The sequence below is a fragment of the Terrapene carolina genome, unplaced genomic scaffold (assembly GCF_002925995.2).
Source record: "Terrapene carolina triunguis isolate 2854851 unplaced genomic scaffold, T_m_triunguis-2.0 Scaffold147, whole genome shotgun sequence".
NCBI classification, from domain to species: domain Eukaryota; kingdom Metazoa; phylum Chordata; order Testudines; family Emydidae; genus Terrapene; species Terrapene triunguis.
In genome coordinates, this window is record NW_020664498.1 from 6759822 (window position 1) to 6779191 (window position 19370).

A 19370-nucleotide genomic window follows, 5' to 3' on the forward strand; every position below is an offset into this window, starting at 1 on the left:
TCCCTATAAAGTACCACAATTCTCCACTACTCCTGTACTCAGGTGTGTGCCTACAGGGAGCCAGTTGAATAAGTAAGAATATAGAGTTGTCTGTAGTTAGCTAGGTGCAGCAAGGAAAGCAATTGAAAAGCAATAGTGTATTTATAAGACAAGGAACATTAAGAGACTGTTAAAGAGGAAACTGAATGGTAACATGACAGAAATAAAGCTAGTACCAAAGTTTGTTTGCAACAAAAAAGCATTCAAGTGTACTAACAAAAACCTCTAAGATGTCCTGTCTTCTTTCTGCATCCGCACAGAGGAAGAAAGCCTCCTTGGGGCTGTGTATGCAGAGGTGCCCAGGCAGCGTGCACTGTGAGAGCAGTGAGTAGGAGCCAACCACACAACTTCCCCACAGATCCCTTCTCCCTGCCTCCCGGGGGGCAGGGATCCTAGGGGGTCATGTTGGGGATGCACTTCACTGCCCCACAGCTGGCAGCAGCGAGGCTGGGGGATGTGTGTGCTTTTCCTCTAAAACCTACATTTTATGTCAAACTTCAAAACAGACAAAAATAAATAAAAATACAGCTAAATAAAATCCTCTTCACTGAACATCCCATTCCAGTTTGACAGCCCTGGACACTGATGTCCTAATTATCCTCAGAACAGGTGCACATGGGCCTTTTCCTGCAAACGTGATTCAACCTAGAGGTGGAGAACCCAGTTCTCAGATTAGATGTCAGTTCAGTATAAAGCCGTCTCACATTGCCATCATTCTACTGAGACAGCCACGAAAGGAGCTAAGTATGCAGTTTATGTACTCATGTGTTCCTTATGGGCACCTGAGCCCCGTCAGTAGCACCATCAGTTAGGAAACGGTGGCTGGTAGCATTTTCCCACTGTGCAACACATTCTTAGAGCTAGAGTGTTGACGGGGTGGAGGCAAGAGGGGGGACTGCTCGGCCCCCTTGGGTCTGTGCACTGGAGTGTGGACACCAGAGCCCTAGGTTTGAGCACAGGTCAGAAATCCTTAACCTAGGGTTAGAATGCAGTGTAGATGCTAATGCCCATGGTTCCCTGATACAGGTCAATTGACTTGAGTCCCACTAGCCCTAGATTAACATTGATGTGTAGACATACCCTCACATGCCTAATAGACACTGCTGGCCAAGAGAGTACAAACTGGCGTACATGACGTACACATGCACCAATGGTGGAATACACTTGGACAAGTACTTGAAGATCACAGATCCCTTCAGTGTTTGAAGCTCACAAAAGGAAGAGTCAGGACATCAAGATTACAAGACTTATCCGTCCCAGCTACCCACTTTTGGGGGCCTATAAAAAGCTTCAAACAAAGTATTGTTAAAGTGACACATTCTAGCTTTTTGGGTAATCATTGCCGACCTAGTAACAGATACAATTTCAGATGCAGGACCTTCCTGGAGATACGACACTGATTATGTTGCTCATGGGTTTTCTTCCATTTTCTGGCTTCCTCCCACAAGACAGTTAAGTACAGCGCAGGACATAGATTCTCCTTACACTGATCTTACTGTCATCCATCAATTCGATCTTAAGCGATCCTCGAATAAAGTTCAGTCAAACATGAAACTCTTACTACACCAGTTCTGAGCTAAACCAAGAGTTACTACAGAGAAACTGGATCATGATACCTAACTTTCTTCATGCTGATCAGAGTTCCTCCTAATAAGCATTTAGACATAGTGCTGAGAGCAGTGAAATCATTGAAAATTGACTAATCCATCCTATATTCCTGACCCCACTAAGAAATAAAACAATACTTTAAAAAGTGGTATCAGAACAATACAAGATTTTCAGCCAGTGGTTCCCCTGAGTAGACTCAAATGGGCCTTATCACAAGATGTAGTCTACAATGAAACATCTGGTCAGCTCATTAGGGGCAATATTGACAATTGCGTAAGAAAATCCATTAAGACTAACAAGAGTCAGAAAACAGGAATGATCTGGTCTCCACTATGTAAAATGTAGTTGTAGCTTTCAGTCCAACATACTTCACTAAAGTTAGTTTCCCACTGCTGGAAGCAGTTAAACTTTTCTCTTTTCAGCCACACTAAGAAAGGCATTAAACAGGTCACCTATCCACCCAAATCAAAATAATACGCTCAAAACTGCTGGATTTGCATTATGGAATTTCATGGTCATTTGTATAAAAGTTCCAATGCAGGTAGGGCTGTATTTCCCATTTGTGAACAACTGATGTAAAAGTAAAAACTCTTTAAATCTTCATGTCTTAAAGATTCAGCATGTGAATGGAATGTCTTAGCTACAATGTAGTTTTCATTTAAAAACCATTTAGAAGATTTAGAGGTGGATTTGTGTTTTAATTGTATAAAGCCCAGTTTAGTGAAATGTTCCACACCATTACCTCTCAAAATACTGCAACTTCAGAATATGTGCCTCTGCCTGCAGGACTGGGGTTTTTGTAAAAGAACAAAATTTATTGCCCAATTTAAAAAAATTAGTTTGAGTTGAAAGACATGCAAAAAAAAAAAAAAAAACACACAATCACACCACTCAATTGCTTTTTTCCCTCCAACAGAATCTATATGTAGTATGTTAAAAAAATTGAACAAAAGTTAACTGCTAGATTTGGATTCAACCAGAGAACACAAAGCTTTTAAGCTACAAAAACATTCAAATGTTATTGGCTGAAGACAACTCTCTCATATCTTATGCTCTTATTTTGTAAAAAGGCAAATTGATATAGAGGATCCATAATTATCTAGACAAGATTAATTACTAGGCCAACAAAAATTTCAGGTAGGTAGATTGTGGGTAGGTGTAAAGGACAAAAAAAATGTTTAGAAACTTATTCTTTATGCTTAACGCTATATAAATAGTTAAGTAACGAACTAATTTACAACTTATGATTCAATTTATTTTCTCCCACACAGTAAAATTATTGGGGGACTAGAGGGAAGACCATAGGCTAAGATTTTGTCAACACCAATCCAGGGGGAGGAGGAGGATCTATTTTTTACATCTAGTGTTTAGGTTTCTTACTCTTTTCTGGAACATTTTGAGAGCAGTTTCCCCTCAACCTATATTAATGTCAGTTTATACATTCTGTAAAGCAAAAATACTAATCTGACACTTCTCTACTAACATCAAGGCTATTTTTCGGGAGGGGGAGGGGGTTGGTTCATTTTAATATACAGAATGCATGCTAATGACAATAATTTGAAATGGAAAAGCCACTGTACAGAAAATGGTAGCTCTAGAAATCTAACTGCCAGACTTGTCAGCTCACCTCTGCTGTAACACCACATTTATAGACCAGATTAATTATATATAAATATATTTTGATACTCTTGTTTTAGACATGAGCAGAACGTTAGGATGACTTGTGATGTAATTGGATCCATGTGTGTCAAAACGTCTATTTATTTTTTAAACACCAGAGCCAATCCTTAATTTTAAATGCCACACAAAAGCTCAGTTGCTAAAGATAAAGTTTAATTACTGCAGGTGTGCCGATATATCTTTCTCATGTTTTATTCTGTGATGTACTTCCCTTCTGGTACAATTATTTTATATCACATTTCATTACAGTCAATGACATTTGCATCATTCTGTTGGAATTACTGACATTAGAGCAGTTTCAAGCTTTTCCCATAATTACAAAAATGTTAAAGGACTCTTGGCAATCAATTATCATTTCTTCAGAAACTAGTTTCTATAAGTGCACAGGGTACACTTGCAATTTATAGAAACAGTGACATTTACCACAAGGAACACAATGTAAAGTTGACCAACAGCAATTTAGTTAGTGGAGTGGAGGTTTTCCAACATATACTGCTGTCAAACTGCTGTCAAGTTAGTGATAAATTTAAACAACATTCAAATATTTTAAATAGAATACCCCATACTGAACAGCTATTTAAACCTAAAATCAAGCAGGACACAAGCCTGAAAATTAAATTCCATTTGTTGAATGCTAGATAACTCCTCAATGTTTCCAAAATGCTCTATAAAAATGCTGCATGAAAGTACCTTCTGAATCCTTTCCAGGTTTGGTAGTTATATGGAAAAAACACATATACAAACAATGGTTCAATGAAATTCTGTAGTCACTTGCATGTTTGCTCAAATTTTCCAATTCATATTCTGTAACATGACCTCAAATAACCGATCAAACCTTATTTCCCACAGGCACCTCTTCTGAAGTGTTTTATTTGCAAGCTGCTCGTTATAGCAGCAAGAGTCATTCTTAATATATCATTTTACAGCAGCTCTCATCCCAAAGGATCCCATGTGAAACTTAAATTACACCCAATGATCTCTTTATCCACCTCCGATATGGAATAGGGCAATTGGTTGATAGTATGTAGAAACAAAAAAATAGGTCAGAGCAGGAAGTTAACCCTCAAGTTATTTTTGAAAGTTTCATCCAAAATTATTTAGGCTGCTAAATCTCACTTTCAAAAGTATCTTGGAAGTTAGGAGCCTTTGAAAATTCTACCCTTTGTCCAAATGAAACTAATTACTTAAGTGCCATTCAGCTAGGACACAAGATTCAGAGACTCTTCTCTTGTCGTCACTAAAATTCCCATGGCACTCCTCATCATGACCTTTTTGGGTCTCACACAAAATATGGCACCTCCAACAAGATGGATCCATTTAACATCATAAAAGGCATTCCTCAATATCAACTATGATGGAAGTGTGCCACCTATTTACCCTAATTCACTAGTAGCACTGCCTACAACAGACTGAGCAGGAAATCTGCAAGGAGTATCTCCAGCTCAAGTATAGACCTGGTCTAACCAATCGGATAGGGTCACAGCGCAAGGTAGAGTGGCTACACATTTTCCACAAAAAAAGCTCCAAGTTTCCTGAACTGAATTGAATGATTATCCCCTGGCACTATGATGAAGGGCTACAGCATAGAACCTTATGATAAATCATTAGGAGAAGAAGATATTCAGTAAGTGAAAGATACTGTATTTCAGATACTAAAATGTAGTTGCAGTAAACTCATCATGACAAGGAGCATTTCTTCATTCCTGAAAGTATCTAACATACTTTCAACATTGTTTAAAGGACAGTAACAATTTCTTGCAAGGTCTTAAATTTCTACAGTTTTTCCATATCACACAAAAAAGTCAGGTCACTTTACTGATAAAAGCATTTTTGTTATTAACAAGAGAATAAAATGTAAGAGCCCTCTCTGCTGCAAATTCTGGGGCACAACAGTAGTAAAGACTAATCATTTTTCAGTATACGGTTCCAATATAAGTAATTAAGGAACAGTTATTTAACTACATAGGTATTTATGTGAAACACTATCCTCTATTTTACTACCATTAGTAAGTGTGCCAAAGCAAAGCTAGCCATGTGAAAAGATATTAAAATAGTTCATAACCCATCCACATGGATATCATTTGTGGTAGCTAGTTTGTAACTCAAGAAAAATAACTGGGGCTGTCAAGCGATTAAATAAATGGTATTCTAATATTGTTTAACTGTGCGATTAAAACTGCAATTAAGTGTGTTTAATTTTTTAAAATAAATTTGTGGGTTTTCTATATTTTCAAATATAGGGTCAGGGCTGGGGGCTCTGGCCTGCTCCAGCCCCCCCGCCGCCAATGCCTCCTGCCCCACCCACAGATATGCTATTAACACAAAAAAAAACACATTAATTTTGCTTTCAGTTAATTACAGGAATTAACTGCAATTAATTGACAGCCCTAAAAATAACCCAAATTACATATCTGATATATTTGTACTTATTATACTGCATACCAGAGCTTATAAAAAACGGTGGTTCTATGAAAGTCTGCATATTTATAATGACAATTTTTATGTTCAGACATTAAATTCTTTAGATTCTGTAAAGAATCAGGAACAACACAATTGTAATGGAATAATTAACTCTGGAGGTCTTAGGTATCACACCAATATTCAATGTCAGACATGTATATCAGTTAAGCATGCACTCCCTGTTACCAAGGTTTTACCTTTGGCCTTGCAACAGAATAAGGTCTATAATAAAAGCTGTGAATATACTTTTAGCCACTGTTATGATCTAATCAAATTAACAAATGCCCAAAAGAACTTGTGAGACCCATCTACATGAACAAACATTTCAGAGATAAAATATAAAAGCCCAATCTTGTACAAGTACACTGTTTTGCTAACTGTTTTAATACTTGGCAAAATATTTATTTTTAAAAATGAATTTGTTCAGGGTTGACTGCTTAGATATCTTTCATAAAACTTCCAACACAATTCCGCTTCAGTCTAACATATACTGACTTAGGCCTGGTCTACACTAGGAGTTTGTGTCGAATTTAGCACCGTTACATCGAATTAACTCTGCACCCGTCCACACAACGAAGCTATTTAGAGGTCTCTTAAATTCGACTTCTGTACTCCTCCCCAACGAGGGGAGTAGAGCTAAATTCGACATGGCCATGTCGAATTAGGCTAGGTGTGGATAGAAATCGACGGTAATAGCTCCGGGAGCTATCCCACAGTGCACCACTCTGTTGACGCTCTGGACAGCAGTCCGAGCTCAGATGCTCTGACCAGCCACACAGGAAAAGCCCCGGGAAAATTTGAATTCCTTTTCCTGTCTGGGCAGTTTGAATCTCATTTCCTGTTTGGACATCGTGGTGAGCTCAGCAGCACTGGCAACGATGCAGAGCTCTCCAGCAGAGATGGCCGTGCAATCTCAGAATAGAAAGAGGGCCCCAGCATGGACTGATCAGGAAGTCTTGGATCCGATCGCTGTGTGGGGCGATGAGTCCGTGCTTTCCGAGCTGCGATCGAAAAGACGGAATGCAAAGATCTACGAGAAGATCTCAAAAGCCATGGCAGAGAGAAGATACAGCCGGGATGCAACGCAGTGCCACGTGAAAATCAAGGAGCTGAGACAAGGCTACCAGAAGACCAAAGAGGCAAACGGACGCTCCGGATCCCAGCCCCAGACATCCCGTTTCTACGAGGCACTGCATTCCATCCTAGGTGCGGCCGCCACCACTACCCCACCACTGACCGTAGACTCTGAGGATGGGATATTGTCGACGGCCGGTTGCTCGGAGATGTTCGCGGACGGGGAAGATGAGGAAGGAGATGAGGAGGACGAGGCAGTCGACAGCGCTTACAACGCTGATTTCCCCGACAGCCAGGATCTCTTCATCACCCTTACAGAGATCCCCTACCAACCGTCCCCAGCCGTTAACCCGGACACAGAATCAGGGGAAGGATCAGTCAGTAAGTGTTTTAAACATGTAAACATTTATTTTTAACAGAACAGGAATATTAAAAATATTAACAATGGGTTTTTCATGATTAGTTTGCCCTAGGCGCTTAACGTTTCAGTCCTTGGCAGTGCAACTACTGAAAAAAATATCTAACAATGTCCGGTTTAGCATGATTGGTTTGCCCTAGGCGCTCTACTGTTTAGTCCCTGCCAGTGCAGCTACAGTAAAATCCGGTCTATATGTCCGGGGATAGAGCAGAAATCCTCCTGGGACATCTCCACAAAGCTCTCCTGGAGGTAACTGGAAAGCCTTTGCATCAGGTTCCTGGGGAGAGCGGCCTTATTGGGTCCTCCGTGGTAGGAAACGTTTCTGCGCCAGGAGACAATCAAGTACTCGGGGATCATTGCCTTGCAGAGCATGGCGGCATACGGTCCTGGTCTTTGCAGGCTTTCCCGAAGCATCCTTTCTTTCTCGGTCTCTGAAATCCTCATTAGAGTGATGTCGCTCATGGTGACCTGCTTTGAATTAGGTAGGGGAATGTTAGTATTGGGACTGCTTGCCTGTTCCTTTACAAAACTGTAACCGGCGGTTTACAGCCACGCGGTGGAGGCAGGAGAGGAGCACCATACAGGGATCTTTCCCTGGGACAGCCGCGAGGGAGTGGGACAGGGGCAGAGTTCATGCTTGCCGGATTGCTGGCAGCAGGGACTGGCATTGCTTTGAACGTGAAAGGAGGCCAGTGCTATTATTCAAGTTTTAAGCAGCCACAAGTCTACGGCTTACCATGTCAGCCTGTTACCCAAATTCCGCTGTCCTGCCCCGCTTGTCTGATCTGCACTGCAAGACCCCAGGCACTGAATGCGAAGGCTGAAAATTCGACCTTGTCCTGAGTGCGCATGTGATAGGTGCTGTGCATGGTCTTGTTCGCAGAGAAAGACTATGTTCTTCATTCACAAAAAAATTTATCTTTCTGAGGAATTCACTCCCTTTTTCCCATCCCACAGCTGCGACTGTCTGCCGACCTACCCTGGCATCACACTCCCAGAGGCTAGCGCAGATTAGGCGTAGGAAGAAGAGGACACGGGAGGACATGTTCTCGGAACTTATGGGCTGCTCCCGAGCCCAGGCAGCCCAGCAGACCCAGTGGAGGGAGAACTTGTCCCAAATCCACCAATCGTGCTGCCACCTCTCCTCCCGTTCCATGTGTGAAGACCAGCAGGCGACTCAAACGCTGCTTGGACTAATGAGGAAGCAAACGGACACGCTCCGGCGCCTTGTGGATGTTCTGCAGGACCGGAGGCAGGAGGACAGAGCCCCGCTGCAGTCTATCTGTAACAGCCCTCCCCCGCCACCAAGTCCCATACCCCCCTCACCCAAAGTCCCAAGGAGGAGGGGCGGCAGAGTCCGTGAAAACTCTCACTACGCCCCTGCAGACTGCTCAAGTACCAGAAGGCTCTCATTCCCCAAAATTTGATAAGTCCTTTCCTTCCCGCCTCACCCAAGCCCCCGTCCCAGTTTCATCCCCCAGTTTCATGTGTAGTTGCTAATAAAAAATACGTTTCTGTTAATTACTGTTTCCATCATGTTCTTTTAGAGGAGAGTCTGTTTGAAGGGAGGGGAAGGGGGTTGGTAATTGGACAGGACAGTCACCTTTACCAGGGTACAGACGCGGGGGCAGGTTCAGCAGCAGGGCACACACACATTGCAGTCACTAGTTACCCTGGTCAGTCTGGGAGGTGGTTTTCATGTTCTGTGTGTGTGTGTGGGGGGGGGCTATGTGACTTTGTGGCGGGGGAGGGCGGTTAGAGATCTTATGCAGCGGTCCTTATCCTGGATCACAGAGCCACGCAGCAGGGGATCTGTAACCGTCCTCCCCCTGCCACAAAGTCACATAGCCCCCACACACACACACACACACACACACACACACACACAGAGTCCCGAACAGGAGGGGTGGCAGGCTCCGTTGAAACAACCAGTCCACCAGTGCGGAGCCTGTCATTCCTCGAGTTTAGAAGCGTCCTTTGCATCACTACACTACACCTGCTCCCCACCACAGTCTGCATCCCAGGTTCAACACTTTACCGCGAAAACAGTAATAAAGAAAACGGTGTTCATTAACAAATTTCAAGTGATTTTATTTTTAAACGTGTGTTGGAAGGGGGGAAACGGGGTATGTAACTGGAGAGGATAGTGAACATTCACTGGGTAAAGAAACGGGGGCAGGTTCAGCTTCTCTGTAAACAAACTTAATAGTCACAGGTTACCCTGCTCACTCAGGAACCTAGCTTTCAAAGCCTCCCGGATGCACAGCGCGTCCCGCTGGGCTCTTCTAATCGCCCGGCTGTCTGGCTGGGCATAATCAGCAGCCAGGCTATTTGCCTCAACCTCCCACCCCGCCATAAAGGTCTCCCCCTTGCTCTCACAGAGATTGTGGAGCACACAGCAAGCTGCAATAACAATGGGGATATTGGTTTCGCTGAGATCAGAGCGAGTCAGTAAGCTTCTCCATCTCCCCTTGAGACGGCCAAAAGCACACTCCACCACCATTCTGCACTTGCTCAGCCGGTAGTTGAAGAGTTCTTTTTCACTGTCCAGGGCGCCTGTATAGGGCTTCATGAGCCAGGGCATTAGCGGGTAGGCTGGGTCCCCGAGGTTCACTATAGGCATCTCCACATCCCCAAGAGTTATTTTGTGGTCCGGGAAGTAAATACCTTCCTGCAGCCGTCTAAACAGACCAGAGTTCCTGAAAAACACGAGCGTCATGAACCTTGCCCGGCCATCCGACGTTGATGTTTGTAAAACATCCCCTATGGTCCACCAGTGCTTGCAGCACCATTGAAAAATAGCCCTTTCGGTTAATGTACTGGCTGGCCTGGTGGTCCGGTCCCAGGATAGGGATGTGAGTTCCATCTATAGCCCCACCACAGTTTGGGAATCCCATCGCGGCGAAGCCATCTATGATGACCTCCACGTTTCCCAGGGTCACTACCTTTGAGAGCAGTAGCTCAACGATTGCTAATGTGGTCCCTATTTTCAAGAAGGGGAAAAAAAGTGACCCGGGTAACTACAGGCCTGTTAGTTTAACTTCTGTAGTATGCAAGGTCTTGGAAAAAATTTTGAAGGAGAAAGTAGTTAAGGACCTTGAGGTGAATGGCAATTGGGACAAATTACAACATGGGTTTACGAAAGGCAGGTCGTGCCCAACCAACCTGATCTCCTTCTTTGAGAAAGTAACAGACCTTCTAGATAAAGGAAATGCGGTGGATCTAATATACCTCGATTTTAGTAAAGCGTTTGATACGATACCGCATGAGGAATTATTGGTTAAATTGGAAAAGATGGGGATCGATAGGAAAATCCAGAGGTGGATAAGGAACTGGTTAAAGGGGAGACTGCAGCGGGTAGTACTGAAAGGTGAACTGTCAGATTGGAGGGCAGTCACCAGTGGGGTTCCTCAAGGTTCGGTTTTGGGTCCGATTTTATTTAATCTATTCATTACTGACCTAGGAACCGAATGTAGAAGTGGGCTGATAAAGTTTGCGGATGACACAAAGTTGGGAGGTATTGCCAACTCGGAGAAGGATCGGGATATTCTGCAGGGAGACTTGGATGACCTTGTTAATTGGAGTAATAATAATAGGATGAGATTTAATAGTGAGAAGTGTAAGGTGATGCATTTAGGGATGACTAACAAGAATTTCAGTTATAAGCTAGGGACGCATAGGTTAGAAGTGACGGAGGAGGAGAAGGACCTCGGAGTCCTGGTTGATCGCAGGATGACTATGAGTCGGCAATGCGACGTGGCTGTGAAAAAAGCTAATGCGATCTTGGGATGCATAAGGCGAGGTATTTCTAGTAGGGACAGGGAGGTGCTGCTTCCGTTATACAAGGCGCTGGTGAGACCTCACTTGGAGTACTGTGTGCAGTTCTGGTCTCCTATGTTTAAAAGGGATGAACTCAAACTGGAACGGGTACAGAGAAGGGCCACTAGGATGATCCGAGGAATGGAAAACCTTTCCTATGAAAGGAGACTCGAGGAGCTTGATTTGTTTAGCCTAACCAAAAGAAGGCTGAGGGGGGACATGATTGCTCTCTTTAAATATATCAAAGGGATAAATACCAGGGAGGGAGAGGAATTATTTCAGCTCAGTACTAATGTGGACACGAGAACGAATGGATATAAACTGGCCGTGGGGAAATTTAGGCTTGAAATTAGACGAAGGTTTCTAACCGTTAGAGGGGTGAAATTTTGGAACAGCCTTCCGAGGGAAACGGTGGGGGCGAAAGACCTCTCTGGCTTCAAGATTAGGCTAGATAAGTTTATGGAGGGAATGGTTTGAGGGGATAACGTGATTTTAGTCAATTAGGCAATAACGGCCATCGCTGGTAAAATGAGGGTCTGGCTAGAGAATCTTGCCTGTATGCTCGGGGTTCTGCTGATCGCCATATTTGGGGTCGGGAAGGAATTTTCCTCCAGGGTAGATTGGCAGTGGCCCTGGAGGTTTTTCGCCTTCCTCCGCAGCATAGGGCAGGGGTCGCAAGCTGGAAGATTCTCTGCAACTTGAAGTCTTTAGATCAAGATCTGGAGACTTCAACAGCAGAGTTAAGGGAAAGTGGGGGGGTCAGCTTTTGTGGCCTGCATCATGCGGGAGGTCAGACTAGATGACCATATTGGTCCCTTCTGACCTTAAAGTCTATGAGTCTATGATTGCGTTGGCTACTTGCATCACAACAACCCCCACGGTAGATTTGCCCACACCAAAGTGGTTCGCGACTGACCGGTAGCTGTCTGGCGTTGCAAGCTTCCAGAGGGCTATGGCCACTCGCTTCTGGACAGTCAGGGCTGCTCGCATCTGGGTGTCCTTGCGCTTCAGGGCAGGGGACAGCAACTCACAAAGTTCAAGGAAAGTCCCCTTCCGCATGCGAAAGTTTCGCAGCCACTGGGATTCATCCCAGACCTGCAGCACTATGCGGTCCCACCAGTCCGTGCTTGTTTCCTGGGCCCAGAATCGCCGTTCCACAACATCAACATGACCCATTGCCACCATGATGTCCTCGGCGCGGGGTCCCGTGCTTTGTGACAGGTCTGTGCCACTCTCAGACTTCAGGTCCTCACTGCGCTGCCGTAGCCTCCTCGCCCGATTTCTCAGCAACTGCCTCTGGGAAAGGTGGATGATAAGGTGCGAGGTGTTGACAACGGCCATAACTGCAGCGATGGTCGCAGCGGGCTCCATGCTCGCAGTGCTGTGGCGTCCGCGCTGTCACTGACCAGAAAAGTGCACAAACTGATTTCCCGCCGGCGCTTTCAGGGAGGGAGGGCGGGAGTGACGGTTGGATGACGACAGTTACCCAAAACCACCCTCGACACATTTTTTTCCCCAGAAGGCATTGGGGGCTTGACCCAGAATTCCAATGGGCAGCGGGGACTGCGGGAACTGTGGGATAGCTGCCCACAGTGCACCGCTTCCAATGTCGACGCTTGCCCCGTTAGTGTGGACTCACAAAGTCGAATTACTGTCCTTAGTGTGGATACACACGTTCGACTTTGTAATATCGATTCCACATATTCGATTTAAGTAAAATCGAACTACTCTCGTAGTGTAGACATGCCCTTAATGACTGATACTTAAAAGTTTCCACAAAGCAGTGCTGGCTCACTAAATTCCAGTAAAGTTATTAATTTCTTCCATCTGCTTCTCCCATCCTCCTCCTAAATAAAGAGTATCAACTAAACCATGGCTTCACTTTATTATGTATACATCTTGGACAGCAAAAGGCAACAAAATAAACCATTTTGCATAACTCTAAAGGAGCAGCAATATAAAAAATGTAAGCATCCAAAAGAATAAACATAGCCCTGCCATGCATGTAAATCTTCACAAAGACTATCTTAGAAAATTATTCAAAAATGTTTCTCTTTGAGAACCATTCTGTTTCTCCCCCTCCTCCCCCCCCCCCCCCCCCCACAGAACTCATTTGTTTAGTATTTTAGTATTTGGTTCAGTAGTTTCCGGTTCTTGAGCATCTTGTCTTTCTCACTCTCTCTCAAGAAAACATTAGGATATTCAGTGACTTAGCATGTGCCAGCAGAAATTGCTAATAAAGAAAACACTGAATTCACAGGGGGTGGCTGGGTAAGGGAAGTCTTTTCAATGAGAGTTTGTCATTTGACATGACAGGTGTGGCAGTTTAATGACCGCTAAAAAGTGATGTTTCATTTTTAAGACTCAAGGCCACAGAGGAGAAAATCATTTGTCTTCAGTACTGAGCCATGAACTTAATTAGAAGTGCCAGTCAGTTAGTTTTTAGGTGTCTTAAAAATATTTTCAAGTCATGTTATGCAGCAACTGGCTATACAGTCACTGACATACTCCTCCAGCCAAAAGAATGGAAAAACACTTATGGGGAGAACAGCACTAAATTTTAGAAAAAGCCCTTTAGCACAGCTTAATACGGGATGCATGGAGAAATACCGTGTACCCATCCTTCATCAGTGTCCCTCCAGAGGGAAAGAAAGGTACCATGGGGTGGGGAGAGGCGGGAGGGAAAGGGGGAAGCTACCCATACAAGCAAAGGCTGGCAAAGTAGCTACCTCTGGCAGAGATTTGGCATCTGGCTACTCCTGTTAGCAAAAGCCTACAATCTTTCTGCCTAAGGGCAGGCCAACAGTACAGCCGGGATCTATTCTATGCTGTGAGATTGATCCACCGGTGGTTGATTTAGCGGGTCTAGTGAAGACCCACCAAATTGACAGCAGATTGCTCTCCAGTCGACCCCTGTACTCTACCCCGGACGAGAAGAGTAAGGTAAGTCGACGGGAGAGTGTAGATCCCGCAGTAACTTGATCTAAGGTATGTCGAATCCAGCTACCTTATTCACGTAGCTGGAGTTGCGTAACGTAGGTTGACTTACCACGGTAGTGTAAACATAGCCCAAGCAAGTAAATGAGACCAGGGAAGTAAAAGGCATATTAAAATAAAGGCCATTAAAAATAAAGCCCCCCCGTCCCCCACTGTAAAGAAACATTTACTTCTAGATCAGGGGTAGGCAACCTAGGGCATGTGTGCCAAAGGTGGTACGCGAGCTGATTTTCAGTGGCACTCACACGCCCAGGTCCTGCCCACCGGTCCGGGGGGCTCTGCATTTTAATTTAAATTTTAAATGAAGCTTCTTAAACATTTTAAAAACCTTATTTACTTTACATACAACAATAGTTTAGTTATATATTATAGACTTCTAGAAAGAGACATTCTAAAAATGTTAAAATGTATTACTGGCACGTGAACCCTTACATCAGAGTTAATAAATGAAGACTCGGCACGCCACTTCTGAAAGGCTGCCGACCCCTGTTCTAGATGTAGGTTCCTGTACCTATGGCAGACATGTTGAATATGTTGATAAACTTACTTGATAAAGGCTGGTGGCATGTCCCTTTTCAAAATCTGGTCTTCGGTTGTCTGCACTGTTTCTTTTCCAACCTGTATGAAAAATCCAAGAGTCATATTTAACCCCTCAGCTTTGGAGTTTCAGTTTAATGCTTACATCAATCAGACCATATACCAACAAAAGGAACTAGTAACTGACAAGCCCTTTTATTAGTTTTAGTAATGTTTGTATAGAGTTTTGAATATGTAAAGCATTATATAGGTGCTAAGTAGTAGAATTTTTAAAGTTTACTCTTTTTGGAAAGCATTAAATTCATGGACAATAAACTGCTAGTTAATCACTGTACAAGTTTTGTGGAGAGCAGTATGGTAATGTTCCCTGTACAGATCTCGTCAAATTAATAATACCAATAAAAACGTTGCTTTCCAATATTGCTACAGTCAAGTTTTGAGGAAACAATTCTCGCTACTGCTGAAAGACAATTATTATTTTTTTTTTTTTAAACAGGTAATATGCATTTCGAGAACACCAACTGCAGCACTGAGCCATAAAAATAAAATATCTAATCATTTTTATAATGCAAATTACATGAGTTGAACATTTAGTCTTATAGCAATCTTATTTATGGGTTTGTGGGATTCCACTTATGTGAGCATGAGTATATGCTAAATGAGAGCACTTTTTTAAAGTGCATATTAATAGCCAAATAAAACTGGTCACTGCATCTTTAGTGTAAGTACACCAACATTACCTTGGTGTTAGTCACGTTATCGTGTATTACGAATAAATGCATTTTATGTCCTGTGTAACATCTCTACTAAATCTAGAGTTACCATCTGTCCGTATTTCCCCGGACATGTCCGACTTTTGTGTCTTTAAATAGCCGTCCGGGAGGAATTGGTAACAAGGTTAAAAGGTCCGGGATTTTTCCCCCTCCCCTCCCTCTCTCCCATGCAGAGTGCAGCGTGGTGATTGGGCGGCTGGGCCTGATTGAGCCACTCCATTGGCCTCCAGCAGCTAGAGCCCCTCCCCTGCTCCCCCCCCTGCTGCCTGCAGCGTGTTTTGCCTACACGTGGAGCCAGCATCTGACCGGCATGGGCATAGTAAGGGGAGTCCCGGGGGGCAGTCAGGGAGCAGGGGGAGGGTTGGATAGGCATGTCGGGGGTGGGGGTGTGAATGGGGTGGGGGGCGGTGGCAGGTTATATTCTTTTGTGGTGCCCGAGCTCCAGCAATATCCAGGGCCAGGGGCCTGGCTCCAGCAATATTTTGAGCTGGGTCTCCCCCCCAGCCCTGCCTGGAGCGGGCCCCGGCCTCCACCTGCCACCCCCCCTCCATGCATCTTCCCCCCGCGGGTCCTCCCCCCCGTCCCTGGCCGAAAGAAAGCAGCGCACCCCTCTTCCCTGCCTGCTTGTGCACATTCCTACCCTGCTCCAGGCAGCAACTGCTGTCTGCTGCCCCAGGGTCCTAGTGCCCCCCATCCACTAATGGCAAGGCAGGCTGCCCTTACCCTGCCCTTCCACCCTAGCCCTGAGCCTCTCCAACGCCCCAGACCCCTCATCCCCAGCCCCAGCCCTCATCCCCCTGCACCCTAATCCTCTGCCACAGCCCTGAGCCCCCTCCTGCATCATGAACCCCCCATCCCCAGCCCCAACCCTCATCCCCCTGCACCCTAATCCTCTGCTCCATCCATGAGCCCCGTCCTGCATCATGAACCCCTCATCCTCAGGTCCACAGCCCTCACCCCTGCACCCTCTCCTATCCCCAAACTTTGTCCCAAACCTCCTCCCCCTTCCCACACACCCCCTCCTGCCCTCAAACTCCCTCCCAAAGCCTGAACCCCCTCCCTTTGCACCGCCTCCCACCCCCAAACTCCATCCCAGAGCCTGCACCTCTCACCCCCTCCTGCACACCCACCCGCTGCCCCAGCCCAGAGCCTGCACCCAGCACCCAAACTCTATCGCAGAGCCTGCACCCTGCACCCCAATCCCTAGCCCAGGACCTGCACCCCAGACCTCCTCCCCGCACCCAACCCCTCTCCCAGAGCCTTAGGCACGTGTGGGGGGGCAGGTTCTGGGCACCATCAAAATTTTTACAAACCTGCCACCCATGGGGGCAGTCAGGGGACAGGTAGGGTCCTAGGGGGGCAGTTAGGGTGGGGGTTCTCAGGAGGGGGCAGTCAGGGGACAAGAAGCAGGGGGGGTTGGGGGTTCTGAGGGGGGAAGTTGGGGCTGGGGGCAGGGCTCCCCCCCACTGTCCTCTTTTTTGATTGTGGAAATATGGTAACCCTACTAAATCTCAATGCAGAAACAGAGAAGAAGCTAGTTTGTATCTTCTTCCTACAGAAATCGTTAGAAAAAAATCATTACACAATTATGTAAGAAAAGAGAAGGAACTTTATATCCCCAATAAGCTTTGCAGGCTTGCCAATAAAATGTGAATCAGAAAGAAGGCTCCAAGGTAAAAAACAAACAAAACAAATCCCTCTTCTACCCTTCGACCTGACTTGCCTATTAGAAAATGTAATTAACTACAGGAAGTAAACACACACACACACACACACACACACACACAAAATAGACTATCCTCAGGCAAAGTAATGGTGCACAAGTTTCCCCTTATAGTTAATAATGAAGGGACTAAACGAAGATCGGGGTAACAACGTTCACTGTTTTCATACACAATAGCTCTTGTGTTACACAAATCTTTCAAATCAGCAGCTGGTTCTCTGTGGTCTATGAGATCATAAACTTGACAGAGTCTTTCCAGTTGCATTGTTCACTGTATTTTCCAGATGAATAAACCATTCAGCAAGGCCCGGGGAAGCAGAAGATCTTTAACCCAGACACTAGTTTATATTAAGTGCTTCCAGGGCTGCCTGAGCTACAGACAAGACAACACTGTATCCTAATTTTTACTGTAACAAATATGTTTTAACATACAACCATTAAACCGAAGAGGTTTGCCTGAGTTACACTCCCAGACCAGAGAGATGTTAAAGCTGGCGCATTTTATTAAAACTTTTGTCAGAATCCATAAGACACACACAGAGCTTGCATAAGCCTCAATGCTTGAGTGTCTTCCAGGAGTACAACCTACACTCTGCTCATCAGCACTGTCCCTCTTTGACCTCTTCAGTACAGTTCTAAACTTTACAGGGACAAGACATAGGAAAATATAGCCCTGACATTTTCTAGTTCTTACACCAAAAAACAGTCCACGTTTACCACTAACATACATATTGTAACTTAGGAGTGTTACACTTGCAAGGTACAGGGGTCATTTCTGCCTTTGGATACACCACAGAAACTCCCACTCAAGTCCATTAGAGCTGTGTGAATATATGAGAAAAGAATATCCAGACTTCACGTGGAGGTAGTTCTCAATCTCTTTTTTGCATATATGCAGACTATAACAAGGCAAAATAAATTATAAAATTCTGTGTCTTTTGCAAAGTTGGTATAATAGAGCTGGGCAGTCATCTCTTTACCCATCTCATGAAAATTTGAGATTTTGAAAATTTTTCCCAACACTAGCTGGGATGAGAAAAGTAGAAATCTCAAAAAATTTTCAAACCAAAAACTTGGAGGAAAAAAAAAGGCTGTTTGGGTCAACAGAAATACAGATAATTTCAAAATATTTCAGTTTGATTTTGGCTTTTTTAAAAATGGTTCTTCTACTGTCATTTTGAATGAGCAAACTAGAATTTATTAGAAAATTTCAAGTGAAGAAATTTGTTGAAATCAGCGCATTCCTACAAATTGTTTTGATGAATAAGCATTTTCCTGACAAAAAATGGTTTCCAAAAAATTCCCAAACAGCTCTACTGTATAACTTAGTGCAGGGGTGGGCAAACTTTTTAGCCCAAGGGCCACACCTGGGAATAGAAATTGTATGGCAGGCCATGAATTGTCAGAAAATTGGCATTGGGGTACGGGGGGGGGTAAGGGCTCTAGTTAGGGGTGCGGGCTCTGGGGTGGGGCCAGAAATGAGGACTTCAGAACGTGGGAGGGGGCTCTGAGCTGGGGAAGTGGGGTGCGGGGGGGGCGAGGGCTCCGGCTGGGGTGTGGGCTCTGGGGTAGGGCTGGGGATGAGGAGTTTGTGGTGTAGGAGGGTGCTCTGGGCTAAGATCGAGTGATTTAGAGGGGAGGAGGGAGATCAGGGCTGGGGCAGGGGGTTGGGGTGCAGGCTCCAGCTGGGGTTATGGGCTCTGGGGTGGGGCTGGGGATGAGGGGTTTGGGGTGCAGGAGGGTGCTCAGGGCTGGGATCAAGATCAGAGGGTGGGAGTGGGATCAGGGCTGGGGGTTGGGGCGTGGGGAGAGACTCAGAGGTGCAGGCTCCAGGCAGCGCTTACCTCAAGCGGCTCCTGGAAGCAGCGGCATGTCCCTTCTACAGCTCCTACGCAGAGGCGCAGCCAGACGGCTCTGCACACTGCCCCGTCTGCAGGCACCACCCCTGCTGCTCCCATTGGAGCGCCAGAGGGGGGCCATGCTGTGGTTTCAGGGAGCCGCATGGAGCAGACCCTAACCCTGCTCCCTGGCTGGAGCGCCGGGGGGGGGGGGGGGGGGGCCATGCTGCGGCTGCCGGCAACCACATGGTGTGGCCCCCAACCCTGCTCCTCGGCTGGAGTGCCGGAGCGGGGCAATCCCCAGACCCTGCTCCCCAGTGGGAGCTCAAGGGCAGTGTTAAAACGGCCGTAGTTTGCCCACCCCTGACTTAATGGGTGGTCCAGTTAACACAAAAGGAGTATCT

At 45.4% G+C, this 19370-nt stretch overlaps 1 protein-coding gene across 2 annotated transcripts in view; it reads right to left on the reverse strand.

Moving 5' to 3' along the window:
• Positions 1 to 19370, reverse strand: part of LOC112106604 (vinculin) — a 113638-nt gene that overhangs the window by 56896 nt on the left and 37372 nt on the right. For both annotated transcript variants that reach the window (XM_026653690.2, XM_026653689.2), the window contains exon 2: positions 14643 to 14713. In XM_026653690.2, the coding sequence (XP_026509475.1) occupies positions 14643 to 14713 (71 nt within the window). The remainder of the gene's footprint in view (positions 1 to 14642; positions 14714 to 19370) is intronic.